Source organism: Empidonax traillii, unplaced genomic scaffold (genome assembly GCF_003031625.1).
Source record: "Empidonax traillii isolate 1590-97213 ecotype Southwest subspecies unplaced genomic scaffold, ASM303162v1 scaffold937:size346366, whole genome shotgun sequence".
NCBI lineage: Eukaryota > Metazoa > Chordata > Aves > Passeriformes > Tyrannidae > Empidonax > Empidonax traillii.
This window is the reverse complement of record NW_020956130.1, coordinates 82,231-108,308: the sequence shown is the minus strand read 5'-3', so window position 1 is coordinate 108,308 and position 26,078 is coordinate 82,231. Positions and strand designations below refer to the sequence as shown.

The 26,078-nt window shown below is 45.9% G+C and overlaps 1 protein-coding gene and 3 long non-coding RNA genes across 4 annotated transcripts in view; 1 reads left to right on the top strand and 3 right to left on the bottom strand.

Moving 5' to 3' along the window:
- The first annotated feature begins 702 nt into the window (after positions 1-702).
- LOC114067601 (myosin-3-like) lies at positions 703-22,136 on the top strand. The gene is made up of 35 exons (XM_027903159.1): positions 703-741; positions 1,260-1,352; positions 1,664-1,727; positions 1,804-1,902; positions 3,136-3,239; positions 3,320-3,458; positions 4,001-4,119; positions 4,308-4,457; positions 4,908-5,078; positions 5,672-5,981; positions 6,129-6,202; positions 7,145-7,232; positions 7,324-7,441; positions 9,357-9,480; positions 9,561-9,697; positions 9,773-10,028; positions 10,207-10,449; positions 10,830-11,006; positions 11,087-11,232; positions 11,319-11,409; positions 11,819-12,208; positions 12,317-12,443; positions 13,801-13,919; positions 14,394-14,590; positions 14,771-14,954; positions 15,473-15,638; positions 16,242-16,366; positions 16,550-16,858; positions 16,943-17,146; positions 17,269-17,394; positions 19,554-19,724; positions 19,819-19,923; positions 20,000-20,095; positions 20,221-20,358; positions 22,098-22,136. Exons 1-35 carry the CDS (start codon positions 736-738, stop codon positions 22,119-22,121), a joined length of 5,190 nt encoding a protein of 1,729 aa, XP_027758960.1. The 5' UTR covers positions 703-735; the 3' UTR covers positions 22,122-22,136.
- The window catches only part of LOC114067606, a 29,068-nt gene continuing 7,903 nt past the window's right edge, over positions 4,914-26,078 (bottom strand). Inside the window, exons 2-3 of the long non-coding RNA XR_003573425.1 lie at positions 13,782-13,786; positions 4,914-4,925 (exon numbers count right to left, since the gene is read on the bottom strand). This is a non-coding gene — a long non-coding RNA (uncharacterized LOC114067606). The remainder of the gene's footprint in view (positions 4,926-13,781; positions 13,787-26,078) is intronic.
- LOC114067603 lies at positions 14,731-18,134 on the bottom strand. Its single transcript, XR_003573422.1, has 2 exons — positions 18,103-18,134; positions 14,731-14,924 (listed from the first exon to the last, which is right to left on the bottom strand). It is a non-coding gene; the product is annotated as an uncharacterized LOC114067603 (long non-coding RNA).
- On the bottom strand, positions 19,648-22,932 carry LOC114067602. The gene is made up of 3 exons (XR_003573421.1): positions 22,711-22,932; positions 21,525-21,530; positions 19,648-19,839 (listed from the first exon to the last, which is right to left on the bottom strand). It is a non-coding gene; the product is annotated as an uncharacterized LOC114067602 (long non-coding RNA).

The window sequence follows — 26,078 nt, the reverse complement described above, 5'->3', positions numbered from 1 at the left end:
TCTCCTGAAATATTTTCTTTATTTTTGAAGCATCTGCTATTGTGCTGCCCATTTATCTGCATTCCTGGTCTAAATACCAAGCTAAGGACCATAACAGGGACCTCTGCAAAGGGCAATTGCAGTTGGATAGGACACGGTACCTGGGAAGTCCCTAGTCAGCACACCTGAACATGGCTGCAAGCAACAGCAGGTAGATTCAGAACAGAGATGGTAGAAATATTTTCACCAAAATACATGGGTTTAGTTTGAATAAAGTCCTGTCCCATATTAAATATCAATAAAGTTAAAAAATTGTAAAGACAAAAGCAAGAAAGACTGCAAGATGGAGCAAAGGTGGAGGAGAGAAGACAAATAGTGGAGTATAGGGAGGGGAAGAGAGGAGAAGAGAAGACCATGCACCTTTTCAGTTTTGCCTGCAGAGACTTTGTTTCATTCCCTCGGATGGGCACCGGGTCACAGTTGCCTGAGAACCAGCACTTTTCCCTACAGCTTCTCTGACTGCAGGTGTTTTTCCCTTTGACAGATCGTGAAAACCAGTCTATCCTGATCACGTAAGTGCATCTGTCACTCTGGGCTTTGTGTCCAGCAGTAAGGGGCTGGATTTTTCTTCACTCTGTGCTTTCTTTCAACAGCGGAGAATCCGGGGCTGGGAAGACTGTGAACACAAAGCGTGTCATCCAGTACTACGCAACCATTGCAGCCAGCGGGGACCCACCCGTGAGGAAGGAGTCTGGGATGAAGGTGTGAGGAGGAGGGGTTGGCCAGGGGCAGTCCAGAATGTCCACTTGTGGCTGCAGACAGCGCTGGTGACAACCATTTCCCTCAAGATATCTTTTATTAGCTTCAGTCACTCTCTCTGGGGCAGCAGGGCCAGGGGCTGATGTGCAGATACGACCACAACAAATACAAGCCAGGAGCTGCCAGTGGCACTGCGCAGGTGTAGCTGTACCTGGACTGAAACCAGGTCTGTGTGATTGGTGTCCGGGAAGAATCAGAGGTTTTCTCACATGGATCAGTCTGTCCCTGTGGCTGAGACCTGAGAACTCTGACAATGAGACAAATTCTAACAAGAGGCAAATGGCTCATTCACCATTTACCCCCAGTGCTGGTTCGTGGCGCTGAGTCGAGAAGGTGCTGCAGTAGCACCTCACAGCTGAAATGAAGGGCACGTGGCTGCACATGTAATCATGCCATAGAGTCACTTCTTCCTGCCATAAAGCTCACAGTGTTTTTCAATAATTATTCAATTATTCCGACAGGGTACACTCAAGGATCAAATCCTCAGTGCCAACCCACTGCTGGAGGCCTTTGGGAATGCCAAGACTGTGAGAAATGACAACTCCTCACGCTTTGTGAGTCATCCTGTGTCTGTCTCTGCCCTCCTGCATTTTTAATGCTCTTTACCTGCTTGTTAGTTGCAACTGATAGCCCCTGGCCTGGGAAAAATGTTCTTGTTGACCAATTTTCTTGGTTGGTTGTGAGATGAAGATGTGTTTGCAGCTATTTCATGCTCACAGCTGTATGGGCTGGAGCAAACTGTTTCCCTTTATCTAGATTTGGATATCTAAGCTAATTCAGACTGATTTGGAGACGCTGTTAGTGAGACTCAAGGGAGAAAAACAGAGATTGCTGCACTGACCACTACGTTTTGTCTGCTTGCTAGGGTAAATTCATTCGTATCCATTTTGGAACCACTGGAAAACTGGCCTCCGGTGACATTGAGACCTGTGAGTGACTGAGGGGGGATGACTGCTCTGCTGGAAGGCAAAGAGTCTGAAAAATTTCTATGCATACATATTACAGACCTGCTGGAAAAGTCGAGAGTCACTTTCCAGCTGAAAGCTGAGAGAAGCTACCATATCTTCTACCAGATCCTCTCCAATAAGAAGCCTGAACTGCTTGGTAAGGACAGCCATCACCTGGTGACATTAAGTAAAGTCACTGTGGGAAACATTTCCCTCGACATGCCAGCTCAGTGATGGAGGGTCCAGTGGCACCTGGTGCCATCTGTCACACACCCCCAGGTTCCCCTCTGGCAGTGCCTCAGGCTGTGCAGAGCAGGGTCATGTGCTTATTTACATCCCTGCCATCACGGTGCTGGCCAGGCCCTGCTGTGCACGGCACTGGTGTCTCCGTGTGACAGGGACACACTCAGGGTTACTCCACCTCCCATTTATTCTCCCTGGGTAAGTTCTAATGCAAACTGTGTGCAGGTGAGGTAGAGAGGTGGCCAATGTGCTCTGCCTTGCACCTTGCTGTTCATGTTGCTGGAGAAATTCCAACTTAGATGGGCCAGATCCTGTGAGCAATTCTGGGTGCAGGATGGCCAGATACTGTGATCTACATTTACCATTATCTGAATTCTTCATCATATGGGCAAAAGTTATTCCCTGTTTCCAGTACAGTCCCTCTGACCTTTTCCCTCTTCCCACTGCCATGGCATTCCCTACCCATGCCCCACATCTGTCCCAAACCGTTTTGCTACTGAACTCACTCTCAATCCACTCCTCCCATCCCTCCCAAATATCCACAGAACATTTCCCAAGGCAGAGCTCCTGCTCCCATCCTCCCATTCTGTGCCCTCCCACCATGTACAACCTTGCCCTTCCCTTCCTAGGGAGACTAATGTACCAGGGACTTCAGGTCTGTGCAAGGACACAGACAGATTTACCCTCAGTGTATTGAGGCTCCCCCTCCTGCACAGAGCCCTGCACAGCTGCACACCTTCCCTTCCCTCTTGCTCTGCCATAGCATTCAGGATTGAAAATGATGTGGGAAGTTTGTCCTCAGTCAGAGGGAGATGAGCACATGTGTGTGTTACTCATGCCCAGCACACAGCCCCACTATGTGCTATGTACGAGTCTTACCTAAAAGCATCTTTCCTAAAAGGTGTTTGTGTGGCTGGCCCTTGTTCCATGTCTGCCAGTGCTCAGCTCCCCGTTCACAACATGTTAAACTGGAAGGACTGCTTATCCAGTGGAAGGCAGATGAATGGTTTTCCTCTGTCTTTCTTGTCTCTTAATGGAAAACCAAGAGTTTGGATGCAAAAGGAAGGAGAGCTTGCGAAATCTTGCTGAGCCATTGTTCCATCTTACTTGCTAAGCTCTGGCTCTCACTCCTGTGTTTGCCTTTCAGAGATGCTTCTCATCACAGCCAACCCATACGACTACCCCTTCATCAGCCAAGGGCAGATCTCTGTGGCCAGCATTGATGACCAGGAGGAGCTTGTTGCCACAGATGTGGGTACAGTTAATGAGGAGAGACAGTCTCACTCTTACTCTCACCACTGCTGTAACCAGCTGATCTATCTGGTGTGCAGGCAGCCATTGGTATTTTGGGCTTCAGCCCCGATGAGAGAACGGGGATTTACAAGCTGACAGGGGCAATCCTGCACTACGGGAACATGAAGTTCAAGCAGAAACCACGTGAGGAGCAAGCAGAGCCTGATGGCACTGAAGGTAATACCTTCATGGTTGGGAAAGAACTATTTATTTCCAACTGGTTTCCATACCATTTTTTTTTAGAAATGGCAGGATTTTTCCAGGAGAGATGCAGTTGTTCCATGTTGACCACAAAAAAAAATGTTTGGCTTTCAGCTTACCAGCTCCAGTAGGGTCACTTTCTGCATCCACTTTATTCCTGATGACTCTACTGAAGAACCTTGTGCCTAGGACATATTATTACTGTAGTGTTCACCAGTTTCTGGTCACACATCCAGACTTGTTCTGCTTGGGCGACCTTGTGGAGAAGTGGCTTGAAGGGAAAACCACTCTTGCCCCATTACCAATGCCCTCCCAGGTTTCACCACATCAACTGGGGCTGCTGTAGCCACTCCATCACAAGGAACAGCTCTACAAGTAAGAAGAGTAAATGAAAATGTCAGTCAAACACTGTGGATGAGCTAAAGCCACCCAGGTTGCAGGTTTCAGAGTGAACTCTGGCTGGTTCCAGTGCACTCTGTAGGTATTTCAGTATTTCAGCTTATGATTTTGTTTTCCAGAGGCTGATAAAGCAGCATATCTGATGGGCCTGAACTCAGCAGACTTGCTGAAAGCTTTGTGCTATCCCCGGGTGAAAGTGGGAAATGAATATGTCTTGAAGGGCCAAACAGTGGATCAGGTGAGTGTCAAGGAGCAGCAGGGCCCATCTGCCTAAGGGAAGGAATGAGTGCAGGTCACAGCTGAGATGGTCAGGAGCATTAAGGGCTGTTAGTGCACAGTGTGGGCTGTGTACCTGGGGCACACTGAGAGGGGTTTATTCTGGTGAGGCTGTGCCCTGGCAGAGGTGTGTGAACCATCTCCCTGCAGGTGCACCAGGCAGTGAATGCCATTGCCAAGTCAGTCTATGAGAAACTCTTCCTGTGGATGGTGATGCGCATCAACCAACAGCTGGACACGAAGCTGCCAAGGCACCACTTTATTGGGGTCTTAGACATCGCTGGATTTGAGATCTTTGAGGTTTGATTTTACACAGCACTCTCAGACTTCTGGTTGACTTTAAATTCTTTTTCATTTTGTTTGACTTCTATGACCTTTCCTCCTCCTCACCCCGATGCAGCCCTCAAGAACAGGGCAAATCTCTCTGAAGCTGCTTCTGCCTTTGTAGATCCGTCACCCACTTTGTAAGAGAAGAGACGTGGCAGAAGCATAGCCATGAATCTGCTGTCCCCCTCCCCACAGAATCTGCATTTAGTGACATTAGGGCCACCCAAAAACACGACCAGTGCAGGCTACAGCAACTATGCTGCACAGCACAACTTGTCTGTAAGCCTGGACACTCATGGTATATTGTTTATGTTGTTATCAAAACCCTTCTGAGACAGCCTGGCTGACTTTGCTATGACATCTCTGTGAAATAAATTGATTGGAGGCAGTTTAATATTACTAACACACCTACTCAAATATTAGTTCAACAGCTTTGAGCAGCTGTGCATCAACTTCACCAATGAGAAACTGCAACAGTTCTTCAACCACCACATGTTCGTGCTGGAGCAGGAGGAGTACAAGAAGGAGGGAATTGAATGGACATTCATTGACTTTGGGATGGACCTGGCTGCCTGCATTGAGCTTATAGAAAAGGTGAGTTTCTTAAGCATCTTTGGCACTCACACAAATTGGATCTGGAAGGGATTCTTGAGAGTGTTTGCACTGAGTGCCTTCAATACAGTCTCCCTGTGAAGCTTTCAGGTCTCCTCACCTCCTCTGTTCCTTTAAACATCACCTTTGTGATTAATTATCTACTGACTGCAAATGTATTCTGTCTTCTAAAAAGACACTGCACACCCTTCCCTCCTTCCCTCCTTTCTTCCTTCCTACCTTCCCACCTCCCTCCCTCCCTTTCTCCCTCCCTCATTCAAAGCCTGATGTCTGCTTGCCTTTTGTTCCTTCTGGATAAGGAGAAGTCACTACTGTATTCTAAGAAGTTAGTGCACAGTTTTTGCTTGGCTTCTTTTGTTTTCCAGACACTGTTTGTGTAGTTCAAAATTATTTATGAAAATCTTTTGAGCGCTTTTGAATATCTTGCAAGCTGTTCACAACAAATCTTGCTTGCCCGCTCCTCCCAAGCTAATTCTCTGTAAAATACCTCCAGTACTTTAATTTTAGCATTTCTTTCACTCTGTATTATTACAACTTGAATTAGTCTTATTTGAAAACACCCTTTTTCTATTCAGCCCATGGGCATCTTCTCCATCCTGGAAGAGGAGTGCATGTTCCCCAAGGCAACTGACACCTCTTTCAAGAACAAGCTCTATGACCAGCACCTGGGCAAGTCCAGCAACTTCCAGAAGCCCAAGCCTGGCAAAGGCAAGGCTGAGGCCCACTTCTCCCTGGTGCACTACGCTGGCACAGTGGACTACAACATCTCTGGGTGGCTGGAGAAGAACAAGGACCCCCTGAATGAAACTGTCATTGGGCTGTACCAGAAATCATCTGTGAAGGTTTTATGCCATCTTTATGCTGCCTTTGCTTCCATAGATGAAGGTGAGATCCGAGGATTATGCTTGTTCCTACTGTACCTGTCATCTGACCTGAGTCACTGTTGAACCAGTGCTCAAGTGCTGTGTATTAGACACACAATTATAGCACTGTCAAAGGGATCTGCAGCTGGACTGTCATCTCATTTTCCAGCTGAAGGTGGTGGAAAGACGAAAGGAACCAAGAAAAAGGGCTCTTCCTTCCAGACTGTGTCTGTGCTCTTTCGGGTAGGTGTGTTCCCTGCTGGGAGGGCAGTGCTGTCACCCCTGGCTGCACAGGATCACCAGCCCACTTTCTCTGTGGCCACTCTGTGGCAAGTTGCCTTTGGGATATGGCAAAGGTTGAGTTCTGCTTTGCTGCTGAGGTCCAGTGGCATGGTGGTGGAGAAGGGAGGTCATGTGCTTTGCCAGCATGGGCAGCTGTCTTGGCTTTGCCCTTTGGTCCTACCAACATCCTGCCCTTCTTTGGCTGTCCCTGGCTTCTTCCAGCATGTGTGAGAGCACTGTGTGGCAGTCAGTGCCTTGCAGAAAGTGTGGGCAACCCAAGTTACGTGTTGCAGCTCTGATGCTGCTGTGATGCATCTGCACCTGAGGCCAGGAGCAGACTGGTCCCTTCCTGGCAGGATGAGGAGTGCATCATCCCCTGGCTGGGACATGGGCCACACTCAGAGTGTGTCGCTCTTGCATGAGATGATTAAAGAATTGCACTACCCTGCAAAACAGGTGACTTTTGATGTCATAGACAAACACTGATTTTGTAGCTCAATTATATTTTAAATAAATATAACTAACATATTTAAGTAATAAAAGCAAGTAATTAACCCATTCATTTATTTGATCAATATTTCTTTTGATCAAAAAAAGACCATATATATATATATATAGAGAGTATTCCAGAATATAGTTCCTTTTTTTCCATCCTGGTCCTTTTTAAGAGCTCTTATGATCAGCCTTGAACCACTGATGGACACATTTTCATTTTAAGACAGGAGGAAAGTTCTCCAATTGTATCCACTGTTAGTAGCCATTTACTTTGCTGATGCCTACACAGAATTGTAGAATATTCACTAGAGGAGTAAGGAAGAACTTCTGAATTTTTATTTTCCTCAGAGTCAAATCACACTGAGAACTGAAGTAATATAGAGATTGCAAATGATCGCTGTTTTACAGGAAAATCTAAACAAGCTGATGTCCAACTTGAGAACAACTCATCCTCACTTTGTGCGTTGCATCATCCCCAATGAAACAAAGACCCCAGGTAATGCATAAAACACAGATTAGAAAGGGGCAGAAAGAGGAGCTGGCCAATGCTGACCCTGTTAACACATCCCCACGGTGCTCTGTCCCAGGCCTCATGGATCACAAGCTCGTTCTGCACCAGCTGCGGTGTAACGGTGTCCTGGAAGGCATTCGGATCTGCAGGAAAGGATTTCCTAACAGGATTCCATATGGGGATTTTAAACAAAGGTCTGTAATTGCATTCTTGTGTTTGCATCAAGCCCAATTCATTTGAGAGAAGGATTTTGCTAAACCAGTCAATGATACAGTTGAAAAGATATAGTTGAAAAGAACTACTTTGATATTTAGCAACTATGGAAAGCGTGAAGACACATCTAATAGCATGGTCTGTGTGGGCAGTGCCCACCCACACACCTTCCTGAATACTGTACACCAAAACCTGTTTTCGAGTTCATTCATGCTCATCTGAATCTTTGCTTTAATTCTCAAATTTGACTCAAGCATGTTTCAGCAAAAATACAGAGGGTGGTCTATGCACATCCTGTATTTAACCACTATCTAGTAGAGGTTTGAAGAATGTAGTTTAATTAACTCTTACTAGAGTGGTTTGACTGAGAGGAAATTGTGTTAAAACCAATACCACTTTTTGATGAAATGCCTACTGCCAAATGCCAAATTGCCAATTTGACTGGCAAATAGGGCTGTAGCAACAAAAGGGACTTGAGCAGGACATCTGAGCTAGTTCCACATGGCCCTCTTATTTTGTACTCAATCATTTCTATGTGCTGACATTTCTACAGCATTAGCACATTAATTTAGAGATAAAAACCCCACAAGCAAACAATCTTAACTTGGGAACTGCTGTGCAAATAAGACATTTATAAACGGTTGCTAAATTCAGGGCAACTCAGCTGGGGTTGTCTGTTTGTTGTGTTTGAACAAAGGCAAATGTAGGGTCAGATCTCTAAGAACAAAGAAATCATCCCCCCCTTACAGCTCTGGGCAGGGTTGTGCTGGAGAGCAGGACACTGAGAAGGGCTGAACTGGTATTTGGGGCACTAACAATGCCCAGGGGGCTGATATTGGTGGGCAGATTTGTGAAAACAATAGGGATGGAGTAATCTTTCAGTGTAAGATTAGGAAGTCCATTGCTGGATGTTATATGTCTAATTCTGGGTTCCATGCTTCGGGAGGAACAGGAGAAGATGGATATGGTTCAGAAAAGAGCTACAGAGAAAATGTGAAGTTAAGTGCAGGGAGAGATTTAAATCAAACTATGCTGGTCAGGCCCTGGCACAGGCTGCCCAGAGAAGCTGTGGTTGCCCCATCCCTGGAAGGGTTCAAGGCCAGATTGGAGCAACCTTGGGTAGTGGGAGGTGTCCCTGCCCATGGCAGGGGGTAGAATGGGATGATTTTTAAGGTTCTTTCCGACCCAAACCGTTCTGGGATTCTGTTTAACTCATGAAATTGAATGTTAACAGATGATTTGTTTGTGGTGTAGAGTACCTAGAGATGTAAAGAGGATGTAAAGCAGGAAGCTGTTTGCTAAAAGAAAAACTTATAGAGTCCAAAGGCATGACCTGAAAGAGGATGTTGTCAAGGTAGAAGTGAAATATTACCTTTCCTACAGTGAGGGTGAATAGTTTACCTGGGACTCTCCCAAGGTTTGAAGGCTTCAGATAAGATAGAATTTTTTTTTTTTCTAATGCATACTAACCCAGTCACAAGAGGGTTGAATGAACAAGGATCTGGGAGCACTATGTATGGGTTATACAGGAAGTCAGATTAACTGCAGCGGTTCCCCTATTCCTAAAATCCATTCATTCTTTGAATTTACAGCTAACCCAGTGAGCTGTCCCCCTAGAATAGTGATAATGACTGTGACACACGTGAGCAGAGTCTCTCAGGTCCAGAGAAAAGACCACCCAAGCCCTCAGTCTCAGCGAGGGGTGTAACACATCCTTGGATCCTACTGAACTGACCTGCTGCTATTTGCTGCTTTTCTTACTGCTTTGCTATTTGAGGCTAGAGGTGTGAGTCAGACTCAGCCTTCCTCTGTAACTTCAAACTGACAGCTGTTCTTGTGGCATCCTGTGCATTAAAATGATACTGATGGGTAAGGTTTTTTCCTTTATTTTGTCAGATACCGCCTTCTGAACACCAGAGTCATTCCAGAGGGAAAGTTTATTGACAGCAAGAAGGCATGTGAAAAGCTGCTGTCTTCCATTGAGATAGATCACACTCAATACAAGTTTGGACACACTAAGGTAAATTTTTAATTTTGCCATGCAATGAGAAATCATTCATTGCATTGAAATGTAAACCCAACAATGTTCCTTGGCTGCAGGTGTTCTTCAAGGCAGGTTTACTGGGTGTCCTGGAAGAGATGCGAGATGAATGCTTAGGACAGCTGATCACACGGACCCAGGCTTTGTGCAGGGGATACCTCAGGAGACTTGACCTGAGAAGAATGTTCGACCACAGGTGTGTGTCCTCTGTGGGTCTGGTTGCTCCGAGATGGGCTTTATTCACAGCACTGATGGAGCACTTTGGTTTCAGAGAGTCCATCTTCTGCATCCAGTACAACATCCGTGCATTCATGAAAGTCAAGCAGTGGCCCTGGATGAAGCTGTACTTCAAGTTAAAACCTCTCTTAATAAGTGTGGAAACTGAAAAAGAAATGGCCACAATGAAAGAAGAGTTTGAGAGAATAAAAGAAGAACTGGCTAAATCAGAAAACAAGAGGAAAGAACTGGAAGAGAAAATGGTGATTCTGGTGCAAGAGAAAAAGGATCTGCAGCTGCAAGCACAGACTGTACGTAATTTAAACCATTTTTGGCTCTTCAGATTACATCAGTTTTGTCTGAGTGTTCAGGAAAGGGCTGGGAGCAAATTCTGTTATTTCGTGTTCCAGTCGCTTAATGAGCAGGTGAATTCTGCAAGTGTCAGTGCCAATGTGTGACAATGAAACACATTTCTGTTTTCTGTAAAAGGAAAATGAAAATTTGGCTGATGCTGAAGAAAGATGTGACCAGCTGATCAAAGCAAAATTCCAACTGGAAGCCAGAATAAAGGAGGTCATGGAAAAGCTGGAGGACGCAGAGGAGATAAATGCTGATCTGGCAGCCAGAAAGAGGAAACTGGAGGAGGAATGCTCTGAGCTGAAGAAAGATATTGATGACCTTGAGTTAACATTGTTCAAGGCTGAAAAGGAAAAGCATACCACAGAAAACAAGGTGCTTTTTATTTCTGTTATTTGCATCTTTAATAACAGTTGCTCTGTCTGTGTATAGGCTGTAAAGGTTCTAACAGGAGCTAGAACACTAACACGAGTTCAAGTGTAAGGAGATCTTTGGGCCTGGTGTTGAATTTGGTCACAACTGTTGTGCAGGAAAACCAACCCATAATCATACAAAAATGCATTAAAATCAAAGTTCAACATTGCTTTGTGGTTTCTGAAGGGCTGATATATAAGCAGAGAGATTGTACAGTTTGACCATATAATGCAAGTAAATAAGTCTCTTTGTCAGTCTTGCAATGAGTTCATTGCCTGTGTTCATTGATTATATAAAGGCCAAAAGTATTAGTGATCTTCAAGTGTTTTGCCTTACAATAGGTGAAAAATCTGACTGAAGTAGTGACAGGTTTGGATGAGACTGTTGCAAAGTTAGTCAAGGAGAAGAAGGCCCTGCAAGAAGCCCAGCAACAGGCTCTGGATGACCTTCAAAGTGAGGAGGACAAAGTTCATAACCTCACCAAAGCCAGGATCAAGCTGGAGCAGCAAGTGAACCATGTGAGCATGTTCTACACAATGGGAAGGGGCAGGCTCTTCAGTTGTTCCATCAGTTATGTTTATATATGCTTCTGTTACAGGTTGAAGGATCTTTAGAACTGGAAAGAAAAGTGTGTGTGGATCTTGAACGAGCAAAGAGAAAGCTTGAGGGAGACTTGAAACTTGCACAGGAAACCATAGTGGATCTGGAGAATTATAAACAACATTTAGATGAAAAATTAAGGAAGTACGAGGAAAAATGATGTGACAAGTTTACTATTTGGTTTTAACTGGACATATTTTCTTTTTATTAATAGAACATTTCCTTCACAGGAAAGACTTGGATTTTAACCAGAAGCAAAATAAAATTATGGAACAGCAGAATTCAGGTACTCAATTGCAGAAGAAGATCAGAGAATTGCAGGCAAGATACTTTATGTAACTCTTTTGTCATTACTGTTTGCTTGTTTAACCTGCAGTACCATGAACAATGCTTGTCCATGGTTTGGCATTGGCTCCCTCAGACATGGGGGAAGCAGCTTCTCACAGAAGCCACCCTGGCATCCCACCACTACCAAAACCTGTCCATGTAAACCCCATACAACAAGACAGAGCTGTGATCTAAAGTTACCACGAGTGGATCCATAGGTCCTTTCCTGTCAGTAACTCTTTGCCTACATTGCCAAAACAGTGGAATTTGAAGGGAGTTTGTTTTGCTCACAGTCTCCAAAATAATGGGCTTGGTGTTCTCCTGTGACAAATACACATTAACCTCAGCACTGAATTACCTGTTCCCTATTTAATTCCTGATGTGCTATTCCCTCATTATCCAGGCCCACGTTGCAGAGCTGGAGGAGGAGACCAGGAGTGAGAAAGCGACACGGGTGAAAGCAGAGAAGCATCGTGGTGAGCTGGCTCAGGAACTTGAGCAAATCAGAGGGAGCCTTGAAGAGGCAGGAGGAGCCACCGCTGCTCAAACAGAACTCAACAAGAAGCGGGAGGCAGAATTCCAGAAGATGCGCCGCGACCTCGAAGAGGCCACGCTGCAGCACGAAGCCACGGCTGCCGCCCTGCGCAAGAAGCACGCGGACAGCACAGCTGAGCTCGGGGAGCAGATCGACAACCTGCAACGCGTCAAGCAGAAGCTGGAGAAGGAGAAGAGTGAGCTCAAGATGGAGATTGATGACCTGGCTAGGAGCACAGAGACCATCACTAAGTCCAAGGTGTTTCTTTATAAGTTAAATACTTGAATTGCCAATGTTTCTGTCTGGTGGGAATGTAATGCCACACAAACACACCTACACAGATTTCACTTTCTTACGCTCTTTCAGGCTAATCTGGAAAAACGGTACCGGACCCTGGAAGACCAGATGAGTGAGATGAAAGCCAAATTTGAGGAGAACCAGAGGAATTTGAATGACATGGTGATACAGAAAGCCCAGCTCCAGGCAGAGTCTGGTAAGGAAGGCACAAATATGTGCTGAGAAGATATTTTTTCCCTTCAGTAGTGAAGAGATTCTCTAGTGTGTGCCATGAGTGAGACCTAATTGTTCATCGGTACAGGCTCAGGTAACATTAGTAATAAATCAAAGGAAATGAGTTCATGAGTGACACTTTAAAGTTCATATGCCAGTTGCAAGCATTATTTACTTAGGTAAATAATTCCCAGAATGATGTGACATAGCTCACTTATTTCATGCAGGGAAACTGTGAATTTGGGACATTCCAAAATTATTTGAGCAACCTGTTAGAACTGCCTGGAGTGCACGTTTGCTGTGTGTGCAGCATCTCTTCTGTGCTCCCATCGTGGAGCTTGTTGATGCACCCAAACAGGCTCCTTGGAACTGTGTGAGTGATGAGTGTGAGCACTCCTTGGTCTGGTTGACTACAGGATCAGACATCTCAAATCCCATCTGATGAAAACAGGAGCCCAAGAGTCTTTCTGACTGGTCCCTCAGTAAGATCCTCTGCTGAGCCAAGAACTGGGAGTGGCCTTCAGGTGCTGCCCCTACTAGGGAAGAGATGGGCGAGTGTGTGTGTGAGTGAGCCGTGCAGGAACACGTGGATGTGCTCAGAGTTGCCCAGCACTAACAGTAACAGCTTGAGACCAAGAACTGTAGAAACTTCATTGAGAAAAGGTGTTCCAATAAATATCAGACGTGATCTCCTTTCCTTCTCAGGGAAAAGGGAATGTACAGCCCTTCTAGATGTCATGTGGGAACACATAGACCATAACCAAACCCGTTCTTATTTTCTTCTGAGTGATCCTTTGGAAGTGGTCGTGCTTGCAAGATGATTTCTGTGATTCTATAACCAGTTTGTTGTAAGGTCATTGAGCATAGAGCTCAAGGGGAATCTTAGAACAAAACTGAAAACTTGAGAAAAAATGTAAAATGGGTCAGGAAAAATCTGAAAAAAGACAATATTGGAAGGCTAAAAGAAGTTCCAAGAATTCTAGAGATAATGGCATGACCTATAGCCATCTCTCCAAGAAATAAGACAGATGTGCTTCAGCCCACAGGACAGAGGGTGATATGGAATATATGTTTTCCAGTTATTGTAAATATTGTGAAGTGAAACTTTGGAGTTTCCTTTTTGTATCACAGTAGTTGTATCACCAATTATGGGAAGCTGCTAAAGCACTTTTTGTCAGTTCAGCCAGTGTGACAGCATAAAATCCTACTGCTTCAAAATGAAAACTGGGATTTAAAAGAAACAATTCAGTGAATTGTCTAAAGCAAATCTGTCTCTAGGAAAAAAAAAATCAGGATGCCTAATCTGCACAGGACTGAGAACTTGTCCTCTCTTGTCACAGGTGAACTAAACCATCTACTCAAAGAGAAAGAGACTGTGACACTGCAGCTGTTGAGAAGCAAACAGGCACTTACACAGCAAATGGAGGAACTCAGGAGGCAGTTAGAGGAAGAGATTGAGGTAGTGTGAGCTACTGAGCACATGCAAGGCCTCAAAATGTATCAGGGTCTCAGTTCACTTAAAAAACACTTTTGGAAGTTTGTAAGTATTGCCCACAGACTAACACAATAAAATCACTCTTGAGAAGGATATGTACAGTGAACACTGTGTTTAAGTTCTTTGCTAAAGATGACTGACATGCTAGAAGTGATTTAAGTTTTTAAATTTTAAAGGCATGGTCCATGTGATTTCTTTTGCTTCTGTAGCTGCAGGGAGGAAAAGTTACAGCATATGCCAAGGTGGAAGCATCACTCTTGGTCTTTTCCAGGGGTAGAGCTTAGAAAAGTTGGTGGCAGCTGAAGGCAGCTGCCAGAACACTTACAGAGCCCTTTGCCCTCTGCCCAAGCTACAGTGACCATATCTGAGGTGTGCAGTGTCATGGGGTTCTTGCTGGTCACAGCCAACACAAATACATAACATTACGGGTAATTTTAGGCCAAGAACGCCCTGGCCCACGCCCTGCAGTCCGCTCGCCACGACTGTGACTTGCTGCGGGAACAATATGAGGAGGAGCAGGAAGCCAAGGGGGAGCTGCAGCGCGCCCTGTCCAAGGCCAACAGCGAAGTGGCCCAGTGGAGAACCAAATACGAGACGGACGCGATTCAGCGCACGGAGGAGCTCGAGGAGGCCAAGTACGTGGGGAGAGTGTGAGGAGCTGTCCTGATGTTACAAATGTTGTGCAGGCCATAGATCTACTTTCAGTAGCCCAGCCTGAATTATTTTACTGGGGTTTGCAATACTCTTAATTAAAATGACATACATACTGCAATGATTTTTTCAATCTTATTCATGTTTTATTTATGTTCCTTAAGGAAAAAACTCGCTCAGCGTCTCCAGAAAGCAGGACACCAGGCGGGGACTGTGAATTCCAAGTGTGCTTCCTTGGAGAAGATGAATTTGAAGTTGCAGGGGGACGTGGGGGATCTGACATTGGACATAGAGAGAGCAAACACATCAGCAGCTGCTCTGGACAGGAAACAGCAGAACTTTGATAAGGTGATAAGTGAGCACAGTCTCTTTCAAGTGTAGCCCCAGATAAAATAATATTTTCAGTACTAGCAGGAAATAAAGCATAATAGTCTCTCCTATGAGGAAAGGCTGAGAGAATTGGGGTTGTTCACCCTGGAGAAGAAAATGCTTCAGGGTGACCTAATTGGAGCTTTCCAGTACCGGAAGGGAGCTGAAAAGAAGGATGGAGAGAGACCATTTACAATGGGCTGGAGTCACAGGACAAGGGTCAGTGGCTTCAAACTGACAGAGGGCAGGGTTAGATGGAATATTGCCCCTGTGAGGGCACTGAGATTGCCTAGAGAAACTTTCTCTAGGCAACACAGGTTGCCTAGAGAAGCTGTGGCTGCTCTGTCCCTGGAAGTGTTGAAGGCCAGCTTGGATGAAGCTCTGAGCAACCTGGTCTAGGGGAAGATGTCCCTGCCCATGGCAGGGGAGTTGGAACGAGATGATCTTTGAGGTCTCTTCCAACCCAAGCCATTCTATGATCCTTCGATGTCTTTCAGGTCATGGCAGAATGGAAGGGGAAGTACGAGGAAAGCCAGCTGGAGAGGGAAGCTCTCTCTAAAGAATCATGCTCGCTGAACACAGAACTTTTCAAAGTGAAAAATGCCTACAAGGAAACCTTAGATCAGCTTGAAACAATCAGACGGGAGAACAACACTCTCAAGCGTATGTGTTTGGCTCCAGTTTCCCATTGGCACTGAACAGGCTCCCCAGGGCAGTGGGCACAGCCCCAAGGCTGCCAGAGCTGCAGGAGGCTTTGGATGATCCTCTGGGGCACAGGGGGTGACTCTTGGGGATGGGCCTGTGCAGGGCTGAGGGTTGGACTGGATGATCCTTGTGGATCCCTTCCAGCTCAGCACATTCTGGGATTCTGTGATTAGCTGCTCACAATCTTACTACAACAAGGCCCTCTATGAGCACACTCATGTCTGCAGGAGGTGCACTGGCAGGACTGTCATTACTGTGCTCTCCATCTCAATGGAGAGTGTCAGTGTCTCACCAGAAGCTGTCAAGAAAGTTTGTAAAGTGACAAAACTAATAAAGCAAATGTCCTGACTGTAAGGAGGGCTGTGAAACCACACCAATTCCTCACTTGACCTGCATGACTTGGCTGTGTCTGTTTTTATCTGTACATATTTAGAGACACACATACCACTGTGTACACATGTATGTATGTGTATACATATTTATGCATGCAAAAGAGGTGCTGAACGGTGCCACAGAGCATAGAGTTCAGCTCCTCTGGTTGATGTCATTCTTCCCTCACAGAGGAAGTAGCTGATCTGACAGAACAAATTACTGCAAATGGCAAAATAATCAGAGACCTTGAGAAAGCCAAAAAGCAAGCTGAAGTAGAAAAAAATGGGCTGCGATTAGCTCTGGAGGAGGCAGAGGTGAGTTAGTTTAAATATTACTGGAAAAAGTAGAGAGCATGCTAAGCAGCTTATTGTTCTCTTTCCTGGCACTGCCTGTGTGCAGTATTGATTGCCACAAAGTTTTGGATTTTCTGTGAAGTCACTGATCATGTTCTCTGAAAAGTTACCTTCATCTTCGTTTTTATCCTTTTTCTTTTAAAGGCAGCTCTTGAGCATGAAGAGGTCAAAATCCTTGCTGTCAACCAAGAACTGACTGAGATTAAGACAGAAATCAACAGAAAGATTGCTGACAAGGATGAGGAGATCACCCAGTTAAAAAAGAACCACGAAAGGATTGTGGAGACAATGCAAGGTGTTCTGGATGCCGAGATGAGGAGCAGAAGTGAATCTTCAAGGCTGAAGAAGAAGATGGAGGGAGACCTGAATGAAATGGAGATCCAGCTCAGCCATGCCAACCGTGTGGCTGCCGAGGCACAGAAACACCTGCACAGCATCCAGGGAGTTCTCAAGGTCTTTGTTTGCCTTGTGGTTGATTTATTTTTAAGCACAGTATTCGAGAAGTGCATTGGGACAAAACTGACTCTTCAAATTTAGGATTCCCAGCTGCACTTGGACGATGCTCTCAGGACCCAGGATGACCTGAAGGAGCAGGTGGCCATGGTGGAGCGCAGAGCAAACCTGCTGCAGGCTGAAGTGGAGGAGCTACGGGCAGCCCTGGAGCAGACGGAGCGGTCGAGGAAATTGGCTGAGCAGGAGCTCCTGGATGCCACTGAACGTGTGCAGCTCCTCCATACCCAGGTAGTTTTCTTTGCTAAGACTGACATATTTTGGGATCCAGAGGTTCATGGAGTAAGAATGAATAGCAATCCGTGTTCTATGTAAGAGACCAAAACCAGACACTTTCTCTTTCTCCTTTGCAGAACACCAGCCTTTCAAATACAAAGAAGAAGCTTGAAACTGATATGGCACAAATCCAAAGAGAGATAGAGGATGTTACTAATGAATCAAAAAGTGCTGAAGAAAGAGCAAAGAAGGCAATGATAGATGTGAGGATGCCCTTTGAATTTTCAGGGTTTCCAGAAGCATTGCTGCTGGGAGTTAACGTACATGCTCTTGTCACGTGTTGTACAAGAACCAGTCTGTGGGTGTGGTTGAAAAGGCTGCCTGTCAGAAGAGGATTAGAACAACAGGGACCATGTCCTGCTGAGAGATGAGTTATTGGGGCTGTCGCCTTCAATTATGAACTAAACTCACATTTAGTTGGTCGTAAACAAATAACTTTCTTCAGTGCTGCATGAAAATGTAATCCACAAAGAAATCCTGCAGTATTGAGACTACTACAGGGGCTAATGTATTTGAATAGTTGTCTTTGCAAAATCCTATTTAACAACTTTTTAAATGAGAATTGTAAATGTCCATTCAAAATTGGTGCTAAATCCTTCCATACAAGGCCTATGAAGCTCAGCCAGGCCGTAGGGCTGGTATGTCATGGAACTCAAACTGTTAATCATTTCTGATGCAGAGGAGCCAACCAAAATCTTAACACTTTATTTGGAATTAAAATGGAAAGAAAACTTTTCTACTTGCTCATGAAAAAAAAAAAAAGAATGAAGTCATAGAATCATTAGAATTGGAAAGGACCTCTGGAGATCATCCAGTCCAACCCCCATGCCAAGGCAGGGTCACCTGGAGCAGGTGACACAGGAACACATCCATGTGGGTTTGGAATGTCTCCAGAGAGGGAGACTCCACACCCTCCCTGGGCAGCTGTTCCAGTGCTCTCTATTCTTCATAGAAAGAAGTTCTTCCTCATTTTGATGTTGAACTTATGTTTTAATAATTTCTCTTCTGTTTGAATAAAAGAGAAATAGAACATTACAATGAATTATCCACACACATATATGTAAAATGTCTAGTGCCATTATTGTATTCTCACATTTTTCAATACACATTTTTTCAGATATTTTGCTGCCATTTACATTTTTTGATTTTGAATTTACATTTTTTGTAAGTGATGTCACTCAGTGTTTCACCAAAATCTTCATTTTATTATGAAGTCCAACGTTTGATAGCAAACTAAATCCTAGTTTGTCTTAAATAGCATAGATTATTTTCAACTACTTTGTGCCTGGTGGCAGTAACCCTCCCTCTGTTGTGGCAATAGCAGGGCACTCACTACAGCAGCACCCACCACACTCCAGGTGCTGAGCACAGGAGTTCCCAGGCTCTGCTGGGGCTCCAGCTGTGCCTTGTGTGCAGGAGGAGGAGTCAGACACTTCCCTCATTTCTGTTGGCATTTAGAGGAATATTTTCCTTAAATGAGTCCAGGTTTGCTCTGCTAAATCCCACCTGAGACATCAGTGAGTCCCTACCCTGGGGACCTCTTTTCTGTTTTGGGAAATCCCAAACTGCTGTGTCAGGAGATGTCTCCTGGCTTGGTGGCCAAGGACTTTCCTTGACCCTCCCTATGGACATCCAGACAGCAATTCTTAACTCCCAGTGCCGTTTCTTGTTTTCAGGAGGGTTCACCTGTAGCTTCTTTTGTCTTCGGAATTAAAGAACCTGATACATTCCTGCTGAGATGAAGAGAATTGGTTGCTCCCTCCAAAGTAATTGTGTGTCAAAATGGAAAAAGCCACCCCCCAGGTCCTCTGGTTCCTGTTCTTCCCAATCCATGAAGCTGAGTCAGGGCAGGCTCAGGGTGGATCTCAGCAAAAGGTTCTTCCCCCACAGGCTGGTTGGGCACTGAACAGGCTCCCCAGGGCAGTGGGCACAGCCCCAAGGCTGCCAGAGCTGCAGGAGGCTTTGGACAACACTGTCAGGGACAGGGTGGGATTGTTGGGGTGTCTGTGCAGGGCCAGGAGTTGGACTGGATGATCCTTGTGGGTCCCTTCCAACTCGGAATATTCTGTGATTCTGTGACACCTGCTGTCAGGGGAGGTCGCAGTGTGACCATACAGTGGGACAGAGCATTTACCCTTTCTGTCATTCCAGCTCTGCGTGTGCAGCAAGACAATCTTGTCCCATCCTTTTTCCTACTATTTCCTGTCATGTTTCTGCCACTATCATGTCATGGACAAAAAATGAAGCAGGAAATGTGGTGGCAGGAATGGTCAGCAGGAAACAGGAGTAAATGCTCTGCTGGTGCACAGCATGCACTGTTCCTTCACATTCCTCTGGTTTCTTGTGTCATCTTCCTCCCAAGGCGGCCATGATGGCAGAAGAGCTGAAGAAGGAGCAGGACACCAGTGCCCACCTGGAGAGGACAAAGAGGAACCTGGAGCAGACAGTGAAGGACCTGCAGCACCGTCTGGAAGAGGCCGAGCAGTTGGCTCTGAAGGGAGGCAAGAAGCAACTCCAGAAGCTGGAGGCCAGGGTGGGTACCAGCACTGAACATGCCAGTCAGGACACCTTTCTTCTCCAAGTCCTATGTGAGTCCTGCTTAAGGTAATTGTTGATTAATTCACCAGATCCAAGAATTAGAAGCTGAGCTGGAAGAAGAACATAAACAAACTGCAGAGGCTACGAAAAACATCTGCAAATATGAGCGGCATGTCAAAGAGCTCACCCTCCAGGTGGGTAAAAATAGAAAGCAATTCTCCTGATGTTTTGTCTCCCAAGGACATGTAATTGCATATTCTCTTTCCACAGAATGAAGAACACAGGAAGAACATGATGAGGTTACAAGATCTGGTAGATAAACTGCAGATGAAAATCAAATCCTACAAAAGACAAGCTGAGGAAGCTGTGAGTCACTAAACTGAAGCAAATACCTATTTTCCAGTTCATAGTAACGTCAGTTTAAAAGTTGGCTCTGTGCCCCAGCATGTTGCCAGATGGTTTTTAATTTCTTTTTTGTTTTGCAATTTCAGGATGAACAAGCCAATATTAATCTCTCCAAATTGAGAAAAGCACAGCATAAGATAGATGAGGCTGAGGAAAGGGTAGAGATTGCTGAGAGCCAAGTAAACAAGCTCAGAGCCAAGGCTCAAGAAGGCCCTGCTCCAAAGGTAAGGCTTCACAGCAGGAGGCAGGTGTGCAGTTGTGCTGTTTGCTCAAGCAAGTTGAGCCCCAGGTTTGTGCCTTGCCAGGGGGTACAGCCATCATTCAAATGGACAGCTCTGGAAGGGAGGGACTTTTGAAGAAAAGCTGAGAGGGCTGGGGTTGTTCAGCCTGGAGAAGAGAAAGCTCTGAGGAGACCTTACTCTGGCCTTTCAGCATATAAAGGGGACTCATAAGAAAGACAGTGAAAGACTTTTTAGGAGGGATTTTAGTGGCAGGGCATGGGATGATGGTTTTAAACTGAAACAGGGTATGTTTATGTTGGACATAAGGAAGAAATATTTCATGAAGAGAGTGGTGAGGCCCTGACACAGGTTACCCAGAGAAGTTGTGGATTCCCATCACTGGAAATGTTCAGGCTCAGGTGGGATGGAGCAACCTGGTCTAGTGAAAGATGTGCCTGTCCGTGTCAGGTGTTTTGGACTAGATGATCTTTGAAGGTCCCTTCCAGCTCACGGCATTCTGTGAACTGTGATCTCTGACTGGCATTTCAGGCTCTGGTGCTGGGCGTTGCTTTGTGGCTGATTTCATCAGATTAGTTTCAGATTTAAGGAGCTGCTTCATTAAGTTATGTGAGTCAACCTAACTGGACATTCCTAAAACACCCCTTCTGTGAGACTTAGGCAGAATTAGCACTCTGGCTGGGGAAAGAGCAGCAGCTCTGTGTCTCTCAATTACCTGAACTTCCCAGGTAATTGTCTATCTCCAACTCAAGGATGGCACAAGATCTGGAGTTACCTTTCCTAGTGTGATCTTTTGACTGCACTAGTCTAGTGTAGTTTGTGGCTGGAGGTATAAAATCCCAGTGCATGTCTTGGAGAAACTACTAGGGCCTAGAGCACATATCCAGGAAATGGAGAACCTTGGCTCCAGGCTGCTTTCTGCAGCATCCTCTTACTCATACGGCATTTTCACTCTGGAAGAGATGCTTTCTCCTGAAGGAGCTGGCCTGGGACTCAACAGACACTTTTGGTTCTGCCAGAGGTTGGTCTGCAGCTTTCACTGAGTCACCTCAGCCCTGCACCAGGAAAGGGCTTTCACTCCTCAGTGCTTGCCAGGGTGTCTTGCCAAGAACCAGGGGACACACAGGAAAGCTCACTATAGGTTCTTCCACGTGTCTCTAGACATGAGATGACTTTATAGAGGGAATGTTCAATCTCTAATTGAATTGGGAGCCCAGACAGAGGCAAGATTTCAGGTATCTCCTATTGGATATAGGCAGATTGAGTAGGCTGACTATGGGCCACTCTGCAATCTGATGCAGGTCTAGATCCTCTTTTGAGGTACCTGATACTCATCATAAGCACATGGCACAAGTTCTGGATTCTGCTCCGGGATGCCTAAAAATTAATCATCTTAATACCTAAATCTTTTAAGCCCTTCCATGCTTTACATTCACTTTTGGAAACACTGGTGTCCTCCTTATCCCAGAGAGTGGGGATTGTTTAAGCACTGCAACATGAAGGTAGCACTTCAGGAAAACCAAGAGATGTGTTTCTGCATTTGAACCCATCAGTCCAGCAGCATGACGTGTGGGGATGAGTGGTCTTAAGGGTTACAGACACCACTGCCTTGGCCTGGGTTCCACTTGCACATCCTACCTGGATGGTGCATTGGGATGGATGATTTCAGGGATCAAAAGACTCATCTGGACGTGTGTAGACTGAACAAAGCCTCTCCTTTCCAGGTGGTATTCAGAACTGAAAAATGAGCTTCCTCTGGGATAACCAGAACTTCCACAAAGTATCTTTCCAGCTGTGGATTTGCAGTAGCTAGAGCTACACTGGTAGGAAGCAATTTTCTATTTGTTTATGAACACAAACATTTTCTGTCACTGCTGCTGCACCAGTGTCAATAAAATAGATACCTGCAACTTCAGATGCTCCAGATGTGGATGTTCAAGTGAGAGTCATTTTGCTGCTAAGCTTAGCTTAGTCCAAACTGTGTGTTTGAGCCTTACTGCTGCTATGATCAGTTTGACCAATTTTATCCTGAATTTAAAACCTAGATGTTTGACAGGTTTCTTCCTCACCTTCTATTTGGAAGCAGGTATCCTGACCTTGTTAAATGAAGCTGAAAATAAAGTACTGTCCTAACAGATGTGGTCTATCAAACATGCAATGTGAACAAAATTACAGTGCTCGTGCTCAGTTACGCTGCTGAACTTGTGCCTGGGAGAACGAGGCTGGTGCAGCCATCTGTGAGCATTGCAAACTGAGTGTTGAGAATCTCCTTACTGTCAAACCACCTGTCAGAAAGGTGGCCCAATTCTGACCTACCAAGCAGAGCAGGACTTGAACTTATGTGCTTGTTCCCATGGAAATGGTTATCAAATGCTCTGCAGGGTTAGCAGCAAAGTCTGAGTGGCTGCCTGAAGCTCATCTCCCCAGTGGCACTGGGCACCATAACTCTGCTTGGTGTTTCCCAAGGAAAATATGTGTTCAGCTACTTTGTGTGAATGTATGGTATAGTTTAAACTGCAGGATATCAGGTAGTGAGAAAACCCAGCAGACTGCTGAGGAGACATCCTTAGCAGCACAGGAAGGGCTGGAGAGTGAACGGAATACATTTGGGCAGACATTCCAGAGCTCTGAGAAGTTGAAATTATTTGTGCATAGCACCAGGCACTGTATCAAATAGGATGCTGACACTGTTGGGAAGTTCTAGGTGAGTGCTTCACATCTGTGTGCCAAGGAAAGGTATATCAAAATGGGTCTCCTTATCTATCTCAGGACACAGCCAGGCAGTGCTCAGGAGGGAGTCTGGGCTGCTTCTGCTGACAGTAACAAGGAGGGAGAGGAGAAACCCAAGATTTTCTGTCACTCTTATCTGAAAAAGAGTGATGGGTGTCACATCTTTTTCAGTTTTCAACTCCAAAAAGGTTAATAAAATCAGCAGACACCTGTCCCTCCCATAACACCTTTGAAGGTTTCACCATGACTCCCTGTCAGACACATTTTTTTTCATTCCTCTTCACCCAGTGCACTCATGCTCATTGGCAAAGAGCCGGGGTGGCCCTATTGCCAGGCTGAGCAGTGTTTGGGGTTACTGATTTCCCCTCTTCCCTTGTTCTCCAGAGATCTGTGAACTAATGCCCTAGTTACAATTGATTTTTTTACATTTCCTTGAGAACATTTGATAATGATTATTATGCAATGGCCCAACTTTTCCTATTACTGCCCAGAAAATAACCTAATGAAATACTGAATTGATAAGATGCAAGATCTTCAGTTTGTCTGAGAAATCTGGAACTTTAATAAACCTTATCAGTCAGTCTAGCCATTGTTTCTCCAAAAACTGTCCCTACACCATGATTCTTTCAAGACAGGCCTCCATCCACTATTATGGGCTTATGATTTTGAGGAATCAGAATTGAATGTTAGTTCTCACACCCACTGGCACATATCTGGGTGTGTTGCTCTTTTTCTTTCCCATGGGATGACTTCTGTTTCAGTTCCTGTTGCCTGGAAGCAGCTCTTGCCCAGGGGAATTCCTGTACCTTGTTCTCAGCAGCTCATGGCACAGTGCTGTGCTGCAGGATGCAATCCCAAGCCCTGCTTTGCTCTTAGGCCATGTCACTGACCCTACTCCACCATGTCAAATGCCTGGTTACCCAGTGCAATAATCTACTTCATAAACCTGTAGAAAGACTGTTGTATTTTGCTTAGGAGCAGCCATGCAAAAACAGTGGGAAATTACTAACTGCTAGGTAAGTCTAGCAACCCTAATCAGACTGGCATTACTCATTTCAGAGTGTCCAGGCATCAGCATGGCATTGCCATGTAATCCCAACCCTCTTTCCTGCTTTTGGTACTAAGTTTGCTGTTTTGCTCTTGCCCCAGCTCCACCATCCCTGGTTCTCTTGAGACCCCCACCTGCTCAAACAGAGTGGGCAGAGCACAGCAGCCCCAGCAATCCCTGCAAGGCTCTGCAGGGATGTGACTTTGGCAGGATAAAATTCCTACCCTCACTACACCAGCTCCTTGCTGCTGGCAGTGCTGCTCTCTCCCATTTCACAAAGGGGAGTTCACTCTTGGCCTAAAGCGTGGGCTCTGACTCATGCTGGGGTTGGGGGGATGGCAGTGCCACAGCCTGGCTCTCCCACCCGCACCTTGAGCCCCCAGGCTGACTGCAAACAGAGACCACGGTGCCTGTGTTGGCATAACATGCCATGGGTGCAGGTCTGGCTGCTTTGGAGTTGAGGATCCTGAGAGCAAGAGTGCAGATCCGGGCTCAGGGCCTGCTGGCAGCACTGCAGCTCTGTGGGAAGCCTGTGGTGAAACTGCACCAATGGCACACGATAAGAACACTGAAGAAATGCCTGGCTATGGGCACAAACCTTCTCAGCTCGAGTTACTGTGAGGAAGTTTAGCCAGTGCTGCTGGTTCAGGCCGGCACAAACGTGAACATTCCACTGCTGGAGACCCTCAGGGAACCACACAACCCATCCCAGAGCCTGCCACAGCAGGCACCAAGTGCTAAGCCCTGGCTGAGTCTCCACCTGGCAAGGTGCTCTGCAGGGACGTGAACCACATCACATGGCACCAGATGGGCTGGGGGAAGCCTTTATCACCAGCCTGGCCTTTCAGTGAGCAGCCAGGGGGGAGCTGTGCTCAGTGCCCACACCATTGTACTGTGTTCTGAGAGACACAGGGGGTGCCCAGGGAGCACAGAGGTGCTGGCAAAGCCACACTAGGGGGTTGTAGCAGGAGACAGTTTAACTTTTTAGGCTGAGGGAAAAATAACTTGCCCATGAATGAGGAGTTGTGCCTCCTGTCTGCCAACTGAACTGATGGAGTCTTCATCTGTAGGAGCGCTGGATGTGCTTGGGAACGGCTTAGAAGGTTGGGACCGTGCCAAGTATCCTTTTTCCAGGAGCTGCCATGAGATCAATTCCCCAGGGCTGTGGGATTGCATTTAGTGGCAGCACTTTATAAGCTACCCAACACACAGTCAATCCCCTGACTACTTGTTCCTGCCTGCTAGCACTGCTGCTGTGGCTCCAGCTGAATGTGGGGCACAATGGAGACTGATTTGGCTGGTTGATCCAGCTGGAAAACTCTTCTGGGAGAATGAGGATTATTCCCTGAACAGCTTAATGTGCAACTTTTCACAGAGCAATGAAAATGAAACAGAAAAAAATGAAACAAAAAAGTGGAATGAAAGAAATTCATACTAGAAAAAAAAAGAGGATGTTAAAAGGATGGGAATAAGTCGAGGAGGGAATTTGTGATGGCTGATGCTGAAGAACCACCCAGAGATGGAGAGCTTCAGGTGGAAAGAGGTGAATGCCCTCCTGGCTGCAAAAAATTTGTGTTTCAGTGCATTACCTCTGGTATCTCTCTAACTCTTGTGGATGTGGATGAAAATAAAGCAGACAGCTGTGTGCCCTAAGCTCAGGGGCAGGTGCACACCTTCAGACAGGGCCTGCTGTAAGCACGATGTGCTGGTGGCTCTGAGGGCTGGGCAGAGGTGGCCCTGCACGCCCTTCAAACTCACAGCTCTCTCCACCCGCACCTCCAGCCTCCCAGGTCCCACCAAACCACCCCTCAGCCTTCACAAGAGACATTCCTAGGGGAGGAGACAAGGCTGCAGAGGGCTTTGGAGGTTGCCCATGCCAGAAAGATCAGCGCATCATGTGTCTCCTTTCATCCTCAATGTCAAAAGC